Source organism: Erythrolamprus reginae, chromosome 2, assembly GCF_031021105.1.
Source record: "Erythrolamprus reginae isolate rEryReg1 chromosome 2, rEryReg1.hap1, whole genome shotgun sequence".
Lineage (NCBI taxonomy): Eukaryota > Metazoa > Chordata > Lepidosauria > Squamata > Dipsadidae > Erythrolamprus > Erythrolamprus reginae.
This window is the reverse complement of record NC_091951.1, coordinates 343113473-343126276: the sequence shown is the minus strand read 5'-3', so window position 1 is coordinate 343126276 and position 12804 is coordinate 343113473. Positions and strand designations below refer to the sequence as shown.

General features: G+C 44.6%; 1 protein-coding gene across 3 annotated transcripts in view; it reads right to left on the bottom strand.

Moving 5' to 3' along the window:
* Positions 1-4250: 4250 nt before the first annotated feature.
* The window catches only part of ACAA2 (acetyl-CoA acyltransferase 2), a 50685-nt gene continuing 42131 nt past the window's right edge, over positions 4251-12804 (bottom strand). For all 3 annotated transcript variants that reach the window (XM_070743573.1, XM_070743574.1, XM_070743575.1), the window contains 3 exons: positions 10035-10105; positions 8352-8506; positions 4251-4844 (listed from right to left, as the gene is read on the bottom strand). In XM_070743573.1, the coding sequence (XP_070599674.1) occupies positions 4760-4844; positions 8352-8506; positions 10035-10105 (311 nt within the window). In that variant the 3' untranslated portion in view covers positions 4251-4759. The remainder of the gene's footprint in view (positions 4845-8351; positions 8507-10034; positions 10106-12804) is intronic.

The window sequence follows — 12804 nt, the reverse complement described above, 5'->3', positions numbered from 1 at the left end:
GAAGGAATGAAGGAAGGAAGGAAAGTAGAAAGAAAGAAGGAAAGAAAGAAAGAAAGAGGGAGGGAGAGTAGGAAGGAAGGAAATAAAGAAAGAAAGAGGGAGGGAGGGAGAGAAGGAAGGAAGGAAAGAAAGAAAGAAAGAAAGAAAGAAAGAAAGAAAGAAAGAAAGAAAAGAAAGAAAAGAAAGTAAGAAAGACATCTTCAGTGGTAGAGGTGCGGCCCGCCATCTTGATTTCTTTTGACCCTAGACTGGAGACAATTTTTCATGGTAGGGAAGATAAAACGAAAAGCAGAACTTTTAAAGGGGTTTTTAAGCAAGGCATGGCCATAATCAGTGGGATTGTGCAGCATTAAAATTGAATGAATTATTGAAAAATAAATTAAAATTAAAATTAAATTAAAGTATCATATGTCACACTTAAAGGTAACTCCCATGTTTTCCCTACACTCAGTAAAACCTTTGTTATGGTCATAGACTAGCATGGAGCTGCACTCAAACGGAACTTTGTATTTGGATCCTATTCACTGTATGTTCACCAGTTTGATCCAATATTCCATTTTAATTTCTGTTGGCCACTTTGTATGACGCAACCTTCCCCCCACCAAAAAATGTATAACTTAGATCAATATTGAAGGAAAAATATTTTGTAATACTAACCCTAAATAAGGCACAGAATGAGAGCGAACTACAAACAAATTCAAGTTCTTTGTAATTATTTTACTTGGACTGGCATCCTTTATGATCTTCTGATTAAAAACGACAAGATATGGAGAAAAAACCCTGGGTTTCTCGAAAGAAAACAGTGTCCACATCAGTCAGAAACGGAACACCAGAGACTCTGAAATTCAGTCATAGTGCGCCATCTTGTGGCTGACACTCGACAACAATTTTAAACTAGATCTTTGAAATTTGCAGAAAAGGCCAATATACAGTGTTTCCTCGATTTTCACGGGTTCGAGCTTCACGGAAAGTCTATACCACGGTTTTTAAAAAATATTAATTAAAAAATACTTTGCGGCTTTTTTCCCTATACCACGGTTTTTCCCACCCAATGACGTCATATTTCATCGCCAAACTTTCGTCTGCATTTAATAGATATTTTTTTAAATAAACTTTAATAAATAAACATGGTGAGTAATAATCTGAATGGTTGCTAAGGGAATGGAAAATTGCAATTTAGGGGTTTAAAGTGTTAAGGGAAGGCTTGTGATACTGTTCATAGCCAAAAATAGTGTATTTACTTCCGCATCTCTACTTCGCGGAAATTCAACTTTCGCGGGCGGTCTCAGAACGCATCCCCGCGAAAAGCGAGGGAACACTGTATATTACCGTATTTAAGGTTATAAAATGCACTGAAGTATAAGACACACCAAGATTTATTTATTTTATTTATTTATTGTTAGAGTTGAAAGGGACCATGCAGGTCATCAAGTGCAACCCCCTGCCTGAGCAGGCATCCTAAAGCATCCCAGCCAAATGGCAGTCCAATCTCCTCTTGAAAGTGTCCAGAGTTGGGGAGTTCACAACCTCCGCAGGCAGGTTTGTTCCACTGGTTGATCGCTCTGACCGTCAGGAAGTTCTTCCTTACTTCTAGGTTGAATCTCTCCTTGGTCAGCTTCCAGCCGATGTTCCTCGTCCGGCCCTCTGGTGCTCTGGAGAATAGAGTAGCCCCCTCCTCTCTGTGGCAACCCTTCATATACCTGTATACAGCTATCATGTCCGCTCTGGACTTCCTCTTCTCTAGGCTATCCATGCCCAATTCCCGCCATCTCTCTTTGTAAGTCTTAGTTTCAAGTCCCCTAATCATTTTGGTTGCTCTTTTCTGCACCTTCTCCCGAGTTTCAATGTCTCTTTTGAAGTGTGGTGACCAGAACTGGATGCAGTACTCCAGATGTGGTCTGACCAGGGCGTAGCAGAGTGGTATTAATACTTCCCTGGTCTTGGAGTGTATCCCCCTGTTGATTTTAAAGAGGTAAACAAGGAGAAAAAAGGTTTTGCCCTCCCCAGCCCCCAGGAGCATTCTGAGCGCCCCGTTTTTGCAAAAAACTGATCAATAACTGGCAAAAATGGGACACGCGCAGTATCGGGTTTCTACTTGATACAGGCCACACTGCACATTGGTAGCGAAAATGGAGCTGTGCACACGTGTCTCCTGCGTGTGTGTGTCCAAGCGAGATTTTGCTTCTTCACATGCGCAGGAAGCAAAATTTCACGAGGGGACATGTGTGAGATTTTGGCCATTTTTTGCTTCTGTGCTTGCGTGGAAGAAAAAAAATCTCTGAAATCTCACACGCACACGCATCCTCTTGCAACATTTTGCACAGAAGCAAAATGACACTGGGGCACAAGTGCGTGCATGCCGATGACCCAAAGTTGCACGCACATAGCTCCGGTAGCCAGTAATGGGCAGCCAAAATTTTTGCTGCCACACTGTGGGTGTGGCTTATTTTGTGGGTGTGGCTTAATGGTCATGTGACTGAGTAGGAGTGGATTGCCGGCCATGTGACCAGATGGGAGTGGCTTGAACGATCATCATTCAAGAGAACTGTGAAATCCTCGATTTACAACCTCACCAGTGTCGCTTGCTGGGGTGACAATTTGCTTTGCGTTTCCCGCACTCTCCTTCCTGGGTCGCCCCCCCCCACCTCAGGCTGGGTAGCTAGGCGAACGGGGGCTGCCAGAAGCATAAATGCCGCCAGGGCTGCTTCCATCCACGCCTTCTGCTTGCACCTCAGGCGGGAGGTGGGCGCATGAGGCTGGAGGGGGGGCCAGGCAGGAGAGAGGGAAGCTCGTCCAAGACCAGGAAGGAGGAAAGAGGAAAAAAGCAAGGAGCGCAGATGCAGCAGCAGCAGCCGCAGCAGAGGAAAAAAGGAGAGCTGAGCTGAGACCAGTAATCCAGGAAGTGACAGCTGCCGATCAGCTGGAGCTGCACACACATCTTCATTTCCGCCAGTGGAACTGTGTTCCACACCCAGTAATGGGCAGCCAAATTTTTTACTGCCACACTGGCTTATTTTGTGGGTGTGGTTTGATGGTCACGTGACTGGGCAGGAGTGGCTTGCCAGCCATGTGACCAGGTGGGAGTGGCATGAACGATCATCATTGTTCAAATGAACTGTTGTCCTCGACTTACAACATCACCAGTGTTGCTCGCTGGGGTGACAATTTGCTTCGCGTTTCCCGCGCTCTCCTTCCTGGGTCACTCCCTGTCTCAGGCTGGGTAGCTAGGCGAATGGGTGCCAATCAGCTGTTGAAAAAAGAGGGGGGAGGAAATGGGCCCCCTGGAACTCCTGCCGGTGCTGGTCTCCCTGCCTCTTTCTGAGGATGAGGATGGGAGGGTGGGATGGTCAGCTGGAGCTGGGCACACAACATCATTTATGTTGTGAGCCTCCCCGAGTCCTTGGAGAGGGGCACCATACAAATCCAATAAATAAATAAATAAATACATTTCCACTGGTGGAACTGTGTTCCACCCCATCCTGCCTGCTGCCCACCCCTGCCGGTAGCAGTGGTAAGTAACAACCCCAGCCTGGACATTCAGGACAGGATTTTGGGAGGCCAAAAATGGCTGTATTTGGTATATAAGACACAGCAATATTTCCACCCTCTTTTAGGAGAGGAAAACGTGCATCTTATACTCCTAAAAGTATGGTATATTAATTTTAATCTGTCCTGTTCCTGTATCTCTTTATAATTTTTTATCACTGTTACAATTTTTCTTTGGAGAAAGATGAACCAAACGAATAAAGAGAGCAAGCAGAATTGGAAGTGAAGATAACTTATTTAAATATCAGTTTCATTTATTTAATCAATAATCGCTTAGCAACTAGGTACCTGCAGAACCAACTGTTCCACCTGAATTGGCTCAGCCTTCATTGGTGCCACCAGGGAGATTTTAAGGACAAAGCTGTTTCCAAAGAGAGAGAATTTTCTTCTTATTGAAAATTATTCTATGATTTTAAGCTTACCGAAAATATTTTAAATTTGTTTTCTAACATATCAGCTACCAATGTTCAAATGCCGTAATATGTCTCTCCCTATAAAAGATCAGCATTGTGGAAGTCATATCATTCTGGGCGAGACTCTATGAAAGGTTGTTAAACGGGGAAAACTCACTTAACAACTGTTTTACTTAACAATAGAAATTTGGGGCTCAATTGTGGCTGTAAGTTGAAGACTACTTTATATCCTTTAGAATCATCAAAGTGACACTCTTAATGGAGAAACTTTAAAAGAAATCCAGACTAAACTCCAAATTCAATAAGATTTTACTTTTTTTCAGAAGGCACATTTATTTCTGCCAGACTTCGTTGCTATGGCCTAGCAGTTCAAGCAAAAATCAGATCCAAGCGTCTCCTTTATGCTCCATCAAATTACATTAATTGAACGCAAAACAATTCAGAATGACTTGATAGGTTGGGAAAAATAAAAGTGATAAAACATCAAACTCTAGGTTCCTTTTCGCTCGAATTGTTGGCTGCTAGACATTTCTCCGATAACGTCTTTATTAGAAAAATCGAAATTGAATTCAGTGGGAAGTAATAGATCGATAAAAATTATGGACAATCAGTTGAAACTTAGCTTGTTACTTTCTCAAAAAAACCACCTGATTTTAGCAGAGGGCTTCGCTTTAGATTATTACCAGTCTGGGCACAGAAGGACAATTGTAACTCTCCCTCTTTCTCTTGTTTCTTCAGTTAGTTGTGTAACAGTTAGCAGAGAATGTAGGGTGAAATCCCTGCAGCCTGTCGCTTGTCCTTCAGGCAGAATTCTCAATGATGACAGCTATGCCTTGGCCACCTCCAATGCAAGCAGAACCCAGGGCGTATTTGCCTTTTCGGCGCCTACAAGAAACCAAGAAAATAGCAATTACGAACAAGACTCAAGAAGAGACTGAACTGCCATCTATCAGAAATGGTTTAGGACAGGAGTAGGCAAAGTTGGCTCTTCTATGACATGTGGACTTCAACTCCCAGAATTCCTGAGCTAGCATGATTGGCTCAGGAATTCTGGGAGTTGAAGTCCACAAGTCATAGAAGAGCCAACTTTGCCTACCCCTGGTTTAGGGCAGTGATGGCAAACCTTATTTATTTTTCTCCACCGTACATCAAGTAATTACATCCATATAAAACAGTGTTTCTCAATTATTTTCTGTTACGCCCCCCCAAGAAGAAGTAAACATTTCACGCGCCACCAACTCTCCGCTGGGACGATTGTTTGCAATATTCAGCACATTTTTGCTGAAAAAACTCAAGCGGCTTATCAGCATGATTGGGGTGTAATGTGTTTAAGTGACGCATTAATTTATTTGGCTTCACGCTATCCTCTGCCAACATTTCTAGACCCAGTAAACATACTGGTATTTCCTCGTCTCTCACCGTAGTCACAGTGAAGCCAAGCGCTACATACACTTCGTTATATTTCCTCATCTTAGCTTTTGGGAGACTTACGTTTGTCTCATTATCTCCGTCTCTCTCCTCCTTTCTTTTCATCCCTGTTAAATATACTGCTCAAAAAAATAAATGGAATACTTAAACAACACAATATAACTGCAAGTAAATCAAACTGCTGTGAAATCAAACTGTCCACTTAGGAAGCAATACTGATTGACAATCAATTTCACATGCTGTTGTGCACATTCAACTTTGTACAGAACCAAGTATTCAATGAGAATATTTCATTCATTCAGATCTAGGATGTGTTCTTTGAGTGTTCCCATTATATTTTTGAGCGGTATATTTTCCATGGTGTATCTTGAGGGTTTGCTATATGCACTTCATATCTCCTGCTCTGGGCTGTGTACTATTGTTCGGTGCAGAAAAAATGTCCTACTCCCTGCGGCAAAAAAAGCATGTTTCCCGGGGTCATGTGTCCCCCCTGGCATCACTCCATGTCCCCAAGGGGGGGCCGCCCCACTATTTGAGAAACACTGATATACAGTAAACCAAGCATAATGATCATTTTTTTAAAAAGTATCTTGCTTCAATCCAAATCTTTGCTGCCAATATCTGACAGTCTAAACTTCCATTTTTTATTCGCTCAACATTCCTATCCCTTCTTCTTCTCCCCATCCTTCTACTTTGTTTAACTTTCTCTCCCTCTGCCTTCTCCAACCTCTCCACCCGCTATCTCTTACAATGGATATATGTTTATCCCAGGCATGTTTAAATTCTGTTACTGTGGATTTACCAACCACGTCTGCTGAAAGTTTGTTCCAAGGATCTATTACTCTTTCAGTAAAATAATATTTTCTCATGTTGCCTTTGATCTTTCCCCCAACTAACTTCAAATTGTGTCCCCTTGTTCTTGTGTTCACTTTCCTATTAAAAACACTTCCCTCCTGGACCTTATTTAACCCTTTAACATATTTAAATGTTTCGATCATGTCCCCCCTTTCCCTTCTGTCCTCCAGACTATGCAGATTGAGTTCATTAAGTCTTTCCTGATACGTTTTATACTTAAGACCTTCCACCATTCTTATAGCCTGTCTTTGGACCCGTTCAATTTTGTCAATATCTTTTTGTAGGTGAGGTCTCCAGAACTGAACACAGTATTCCAAATGTGGTCTCCTCCTACCTTTCCTCTCCTTCTTTCTTTACCTTCCCCTGAGTGAGCTGCTTGTAATTCTAAAAATCATTTAATGCATCCGACTGGCAGTTTCTTTCTGTTATCTCGTCATCTTCATGGCAAACCTTTTTTGGTTCGTGTGCCCAAAGTGTGTGTGTGCATGCGTTAGCATGTGCTCATGCGCCCACACCCATTCCCTCCCATCCATGCATGCAGACCCCCCAGAGCTGTCCCGGCGTACCGCCCCTGGCCCATGCGTATGTGTATATACCTCCGGGACCGCCTTCTGCCGCACGAATCCCAGTGACCAATTAGGTCCCACAGAGTTGGCCTTCTCCGGGTCCCATCGACAAAACAGTGCCGTCTGGCAGGACCCAGGAGAAGAGCCTTCTCTGTGGTGGCCCCGACCCTCTGGAATCAACTCGCCCCGGAGATTTGAACTGCCCCTACCCTCCTCGCCTACTGTAAAATGCTAAAGACCCACCTCTGCTGCCAGGCATGGGGAAATTGATTCCCCTTGGCCACTCCGTTATATGTATGGTTTGTTTGGTTTGTATGAGTGTTTTTAAATCAAGGGTTTTTTAACTGTTTTGCTTTTTAATCCTTGGATTTGTATTTTGTATTCCTGTTGTGAGCCGCTCCGAGCCTTCAGAGAGGGATGGCATACAAACGTAATAAATAATAATAATAATAATAATAAATAATAGGCCTCACTGAAGCCCGGGATGGTGAAAAAACAGCCTAACGGGCAAACCGGAAGTTTGGAAAAACGGACTTCCGGTTTGTCTGTTGTGCTGTTTTTCCACACTCTGGGGCTTCAGAAAGATTCCCTGAAGCGTCTAGAGTGTGAAAAATAGCACAAGGGGCAAACCAGAAGTCAGTCTTTCCGAACTTCCAGTTTGCCCATTGGGAAGTTTTTCTCTGAAGCCTCCGCAAGACGAAACGGCCTTCCCCAAGGCCAAACATCAGCTGGCCAATGAACGCATGCGTGGTGGAACTGACCGAGGGCAATGCCTCACTCTCAACCTCAACCCATTCCAAAGAGGTCTTTAAGGGGCGTGCATAAGCGCACCAGCGGGCCTTCCATCCCTGTCCTAATTATTTATTATTTATTTATTAGATTTGTATGCCGCCCCTCTCCGATGACTTGGGGCGGCTCACAACAATAACAACAATGTAACAAATCTAATACATTAAAAGAAGTCTAAAACCCATTATTTAAAAACCATACAACACACTCGTATCATACATAAATAATATAACCCAGGGGCTCAGCTTCCCCATGCCTGACGACATAGGTGGGTCTTTAATAGCTTATGAAAGGCAAGGAGGGTGGGGGCAGTTCTAATCTCTGGGGGGAGTTGATTCCAGAGGGCCGGGGCTGCCACAGAGAAGGCTCTTCCCTTGGGGCCTGCCAGACGGCATTTTTTTGTCGACTGGACCCAGAGTAGGCCAACACTGTGGGACCTAATTGGTCGCTGGGATTCGTATGGTATAAGGCGGTTCCGAAGGTATTCTGGTCTGATGCCATGAAGGGCTTTATAGGTCATTACCAACACTTTGAATTGTGACTGGAAATTAATCGGCAACCAGTGCAGTAAACTATTCGGCAACCAGTAATGTCCCCTTTTTCCGTATCAATTTCATGTATTAATAACCATGTTTATATCTATATCTGTTGACAAAATAAATAAAATAAAAATAAAAAACACTCTCTCCAAACAATCTTTCCAGAATATTAAGAAGAAACAAAAGAAAAAAGGGGTTTTTGTGTATTTACCCACCTTAGTTCATGAACCAGATGACTTGTGATCCTGGAGCCCGAAGCTCCCAGAGGGTGACCCAAAGCGATGGCTCCTCCATTGACATTGGTCTTCTCCGGGTCCAAACCCAGAACCTTTTCCACAGATAAGTACTGGGGTGCAAATGCTTCATTAACCTGGAAACACATCAGACAGGCACGTTAGAAATATCTCAAATTGGGCTGCTATGATTTTTCCGATGAGAATTTGTTAGTGTATACAGTGATCCCTTGATTTTCGCGGCTTCAAACTTCGCGAAACGCTATACCACGGTTTTTCAAAAAATATTAATTAAAAATACTCCACGGTTTTTTTTCTATACCAGTTTTTCCCACCCGATGATGTCATACGTCATCACCAAGAATCACTTCTCTGTCTCTTTCTCTTTCTTTCCTGTCATTCTCTCTCTTTCTCTATCTCTCCCCCTCTTGCTCTCTCTCTTTTTCTCACTTTCCCTCTCTTGTTTTCTTTCTCTCACTCTTTCTCTCTCTCTTGCTATCTCTTGCTCTCCCCCCTCTTTCTCTCTCACGCGCCGGCCTGTGCACCCACCAGCCTCCGGAGAATGCCTGTCCCGCCTCTCTTGCAGCAGAGGAGAAAGAGAGGTGGAGCGGGTGGCGAGCGGCGGGCGGGCGAACGGGCAAGCGGTGAGCGAGCGGCCGGGTGAACGGTGGGTGGCCGGGCGAACGACGGGCGGGCGGCGGGCGGGCGAACGGCGGGTGCCTACGGGGAACGGTGGCCGCCAGCGGTGCTGCAGGAGGACCCGTGTCCGAAGAAAGCCGGTGAGAGGGGTAGTTTTTGGCTGTCCATAGCCAAAAATGGTGTTTTTACTTCCGCACCGCTACTTCGCAGAAAATCGACTTTCGCGGGAGGTCTTGGAACGTAACCCCCACAAAAATCGAGGGATCACTGTATTCATGAGCTGAAAAAGGGCTCAGTGATGAGGTCAGCCAATGTGTAGGCATAGCAACATTTCAGACAATGGGGACTGTTTGGAAACTGAAACAGTGTGTTTGTGTGTATGGGGCCATAAGAGATGGCTCAGAGTCCGGGCATGGCTTAGGTTCCCTGATCTGTGTGTGTGTGTTTGTGTGTGAGTGAGAGAGAGTGTGTATAAATATAAATGTGTGTGTATGTGTGTGTGTGTGTGTGTATGTATGTATGTATGTATGTATGTATGTATGTATGTATGTATATACATACATTGCTCAAAAAAATAAAGGGAACACTTAAACAACACAATATAACTCCAAGTAAATCAAACTTCTGTGAAATCAAACTGTCCATTTAGGAAGCAACACTGATTGACAATCAATTTCACATGCTATTGTGTACATTAAACTTTGCACAGAATGAAGTATTCAATAAGAATATTTCATTCATTCAGATCTAGGGTATGTTATTTGAGTGTTCCCTTTATTTTGTTCAGCAGTATATGTATGTATGTATGTGTCTGTCTGCCTGCCTGCCTGCCTGCCTGCCTGCCTGCCTGCCTGCCTACCTACCTACCTACCTAATGACCCATGCCCAAAAGATACTCAACCCAATTCTGAAGTTAGGGCCGCTGCAACATCCCTTTCGATGCTGCAGCATCCACCCTCTTATTTCTCCCCCCGTTAAGACCCCATGCATTTGTTTAAAGGCTACATTTCGCTGAGTGACCATTACCTCAACCAAATCCATGTCTTTCAAAGAAAGGCCAGCTTTCTTGAGGGCTTCAGTAACAGCAGGCACGGGACCTATGTCAGAAACATATAGTACATGTGTAAGTGAAACATGGAGGGTGGCCCATTCCTTAACAGAATAAGATAATTGGAAGGGACCTCGGAGGTCTTCTAGTTCAATCTCCTGGTCAAGCAGAATGTCATACTCTAGCCTCCAAGCTGGACCTCCAAAAGCTAACAGTAACTTTTGGCTACTGGCAGCTTTTGGAGGTGTGACCTAAGAAGAATAGTATTAGATTTACAATTTTTTTTGGTATATAAGAAGCACTTTCTCCCCACAAAAAAGTGGGTGGAAGTGTCTGTGCGATTTATACAGCGAATGTTGCTGAAGCCCCATCCATCCACTGGTCCCCACCCTTCGGCCTCTGCCTCCCAGCAATTTACCTCCTTGCAGCAAACAGCCCGGTCAGCTTCAACACAGCCTGATTAAACACAAGCAGCTGATTGGTGGTTGGATTGGCCTCCCGGAACACTGCCTATCAGTTGTTCCAGGCTGTGGGAATCACCACTGCCTGTCACCACCCTTCACTGTTACCACCTATCGTTGCCTCCATGCAAGTATGGATCATGGACATCGCAATCCCAGGAGACAGCAGAATTGAGGAGAAGCAGCTAGAGAAATTCGTGAAATACGAAGATCTAAAAATCGAGCTGCAACGACTCTGGCTTAAGCCAGTGAAAGTGGTCCCAGTGGTACTTGGTATGCTGGGCACAGGGCCAAAGGATCTCAGCGGACATTTGAAAACCATCGGAATTGACAAAATCTCCATCTGTCAATTGCAAAAGGCCGCTTTACTGGGTTCGGCAAACATAATTCGCCTCTACATCATGCAGTCCTAGTTGCTTGGGAAGCGCCCGACTGGTGATGAAATACGAAATCCAGCATAGTGATCTCGTTTGCTGTGTTGTATTGACATAATAATTTATTAGATTTGTATGCCACTTGTCTCCGAAGATTCGGAGTGGCTCACAACATAGCAATAATACAAATCTAATAGTAAAATTTAAAAAATCAATTAAAAAACATTAATATAACATAATCAATATCATAAAATCACAACTACGCACTCGTACACACACAACCCAATTAATCATACCAGAGGTCAGAAAAACAACGAAGGGGGGAGGTGATCATCCCCACGCCTGGTGACAGAGTTGAGTCTTCAGCATTTTACGGAAGGCGAGGAGGGTGGGGGCTGTTCGAATCTCTGGAGGGAGTTGATTCCAGAGGGCCGGGGCTGCCACAGAGAAGGCTCTTCCCCTGGGCCCCGCCAGCCGACATTGTTTAGTCGACGGGACCCCTATGGCCTGTTCCGGTGATGGTGGGCAATTCTGCCGCTTGGAATGGGCCAAAAATGAGACATGTAGGTGCCGAAAACAGGACATGCAGAGGCCAAAAATGGGGCATGTGGAGTTGGTGATAGGCAGCAGCAGCAATGGGTGGCGACAATCCCTGCAGCCTGAAACAGCTGATAGGCCGTATTCTGGGAGGCCAATCCAACCGCCAATCAGCTGCTTGTGCTAAATCAGCTTGTGCTGAAGCTAACCAGGTTGTTTGCTGCAAGGAGATAAATTGCTGGGAGGCAGATTTTCGTTTTCCTGTCCCCAAAACCAGGTGTGTCTTATAGTCTGAAAAATACAGTATATGACCAATTTCATTAAACCTCAAAAGGGTCAGGCTTATGAAATTAAGTAGGCAACACAATGAAAATCAATACATCTGAAAACAGGATTATTTGAAGGATCTGATAACTAGAGTAGGGGTTAATTTCCTTTTGTGCAAAACAAAAGGGAAAAAACCTGGTTAGGATCTCCCCACCCCCACCCCGATCAGGAATTCTGCTTCAGAGCTAAGATGCTCCTGTCTGGTTGCCAAACCATTTTGGGGTGAGTGGGTAGGTAGTACCTGAGCCCATACCTGCACCAATAAGAACCCCCCCCCCCCAGAGCCCACAATTTTGCATTTTGCAACGCTGATCCACCTCCTAAGATCTTTCCACACTTAATATTTGCTGATCAATTGGTAACAAAGGAGACGTCCAAATTATCTGGATAACAAAAACAAGTAGAATTCAGAGAATCTTCTGTTCCCAATTCCAACATCAGAGAGGATTTCCGCCATCCTTTGAATACATAACCACTGGGCAGCACCTGGAATTCTACCAGTAAGAACAGGTCACCGGGGTTATTCCACCACCTATTTATTCATGACTAATGTTGGGCAAAATTAACCTGCACAATTCGGGTTCATACCGAATTTTGTGATGTTTGGCATGCCGGACCCCGAACCCGATTTTTTTAAAAAAATTGTGCTTCAGTTTGGCGTTTGTGCTGAACACTGTGAAAGCCACCATCCAGCTGTCATCTGCTGAGAAGAGGAGGAGGAGCCGGGCCCCGATGGCGGCGGGGGAAGGTGAATACCGGGGAGCTGTCAGCCGGTCGGGAGGATGGGAGGGAGGCACAAAAGGAGCTGGGGAATCCCTCCCACGAAGAGATTCCAGGGGCGGAGCTTTGACGTCACATATACCGGCAGGTTGCTAAGTACGCCAATGTGATCACTTCCTGGATTCCATTTAATCCAGGAAGTGATCACCTTGGCGTCCTTAGCAACCTGCCGGCATACGTGACATCAAAGCTCTGCCCCCAAAATCTCGTGGGAGGGATTCCCCAGCTCCTTCAAGGGAAGGTCTTTTCACGTAAAAACAAACATTGTT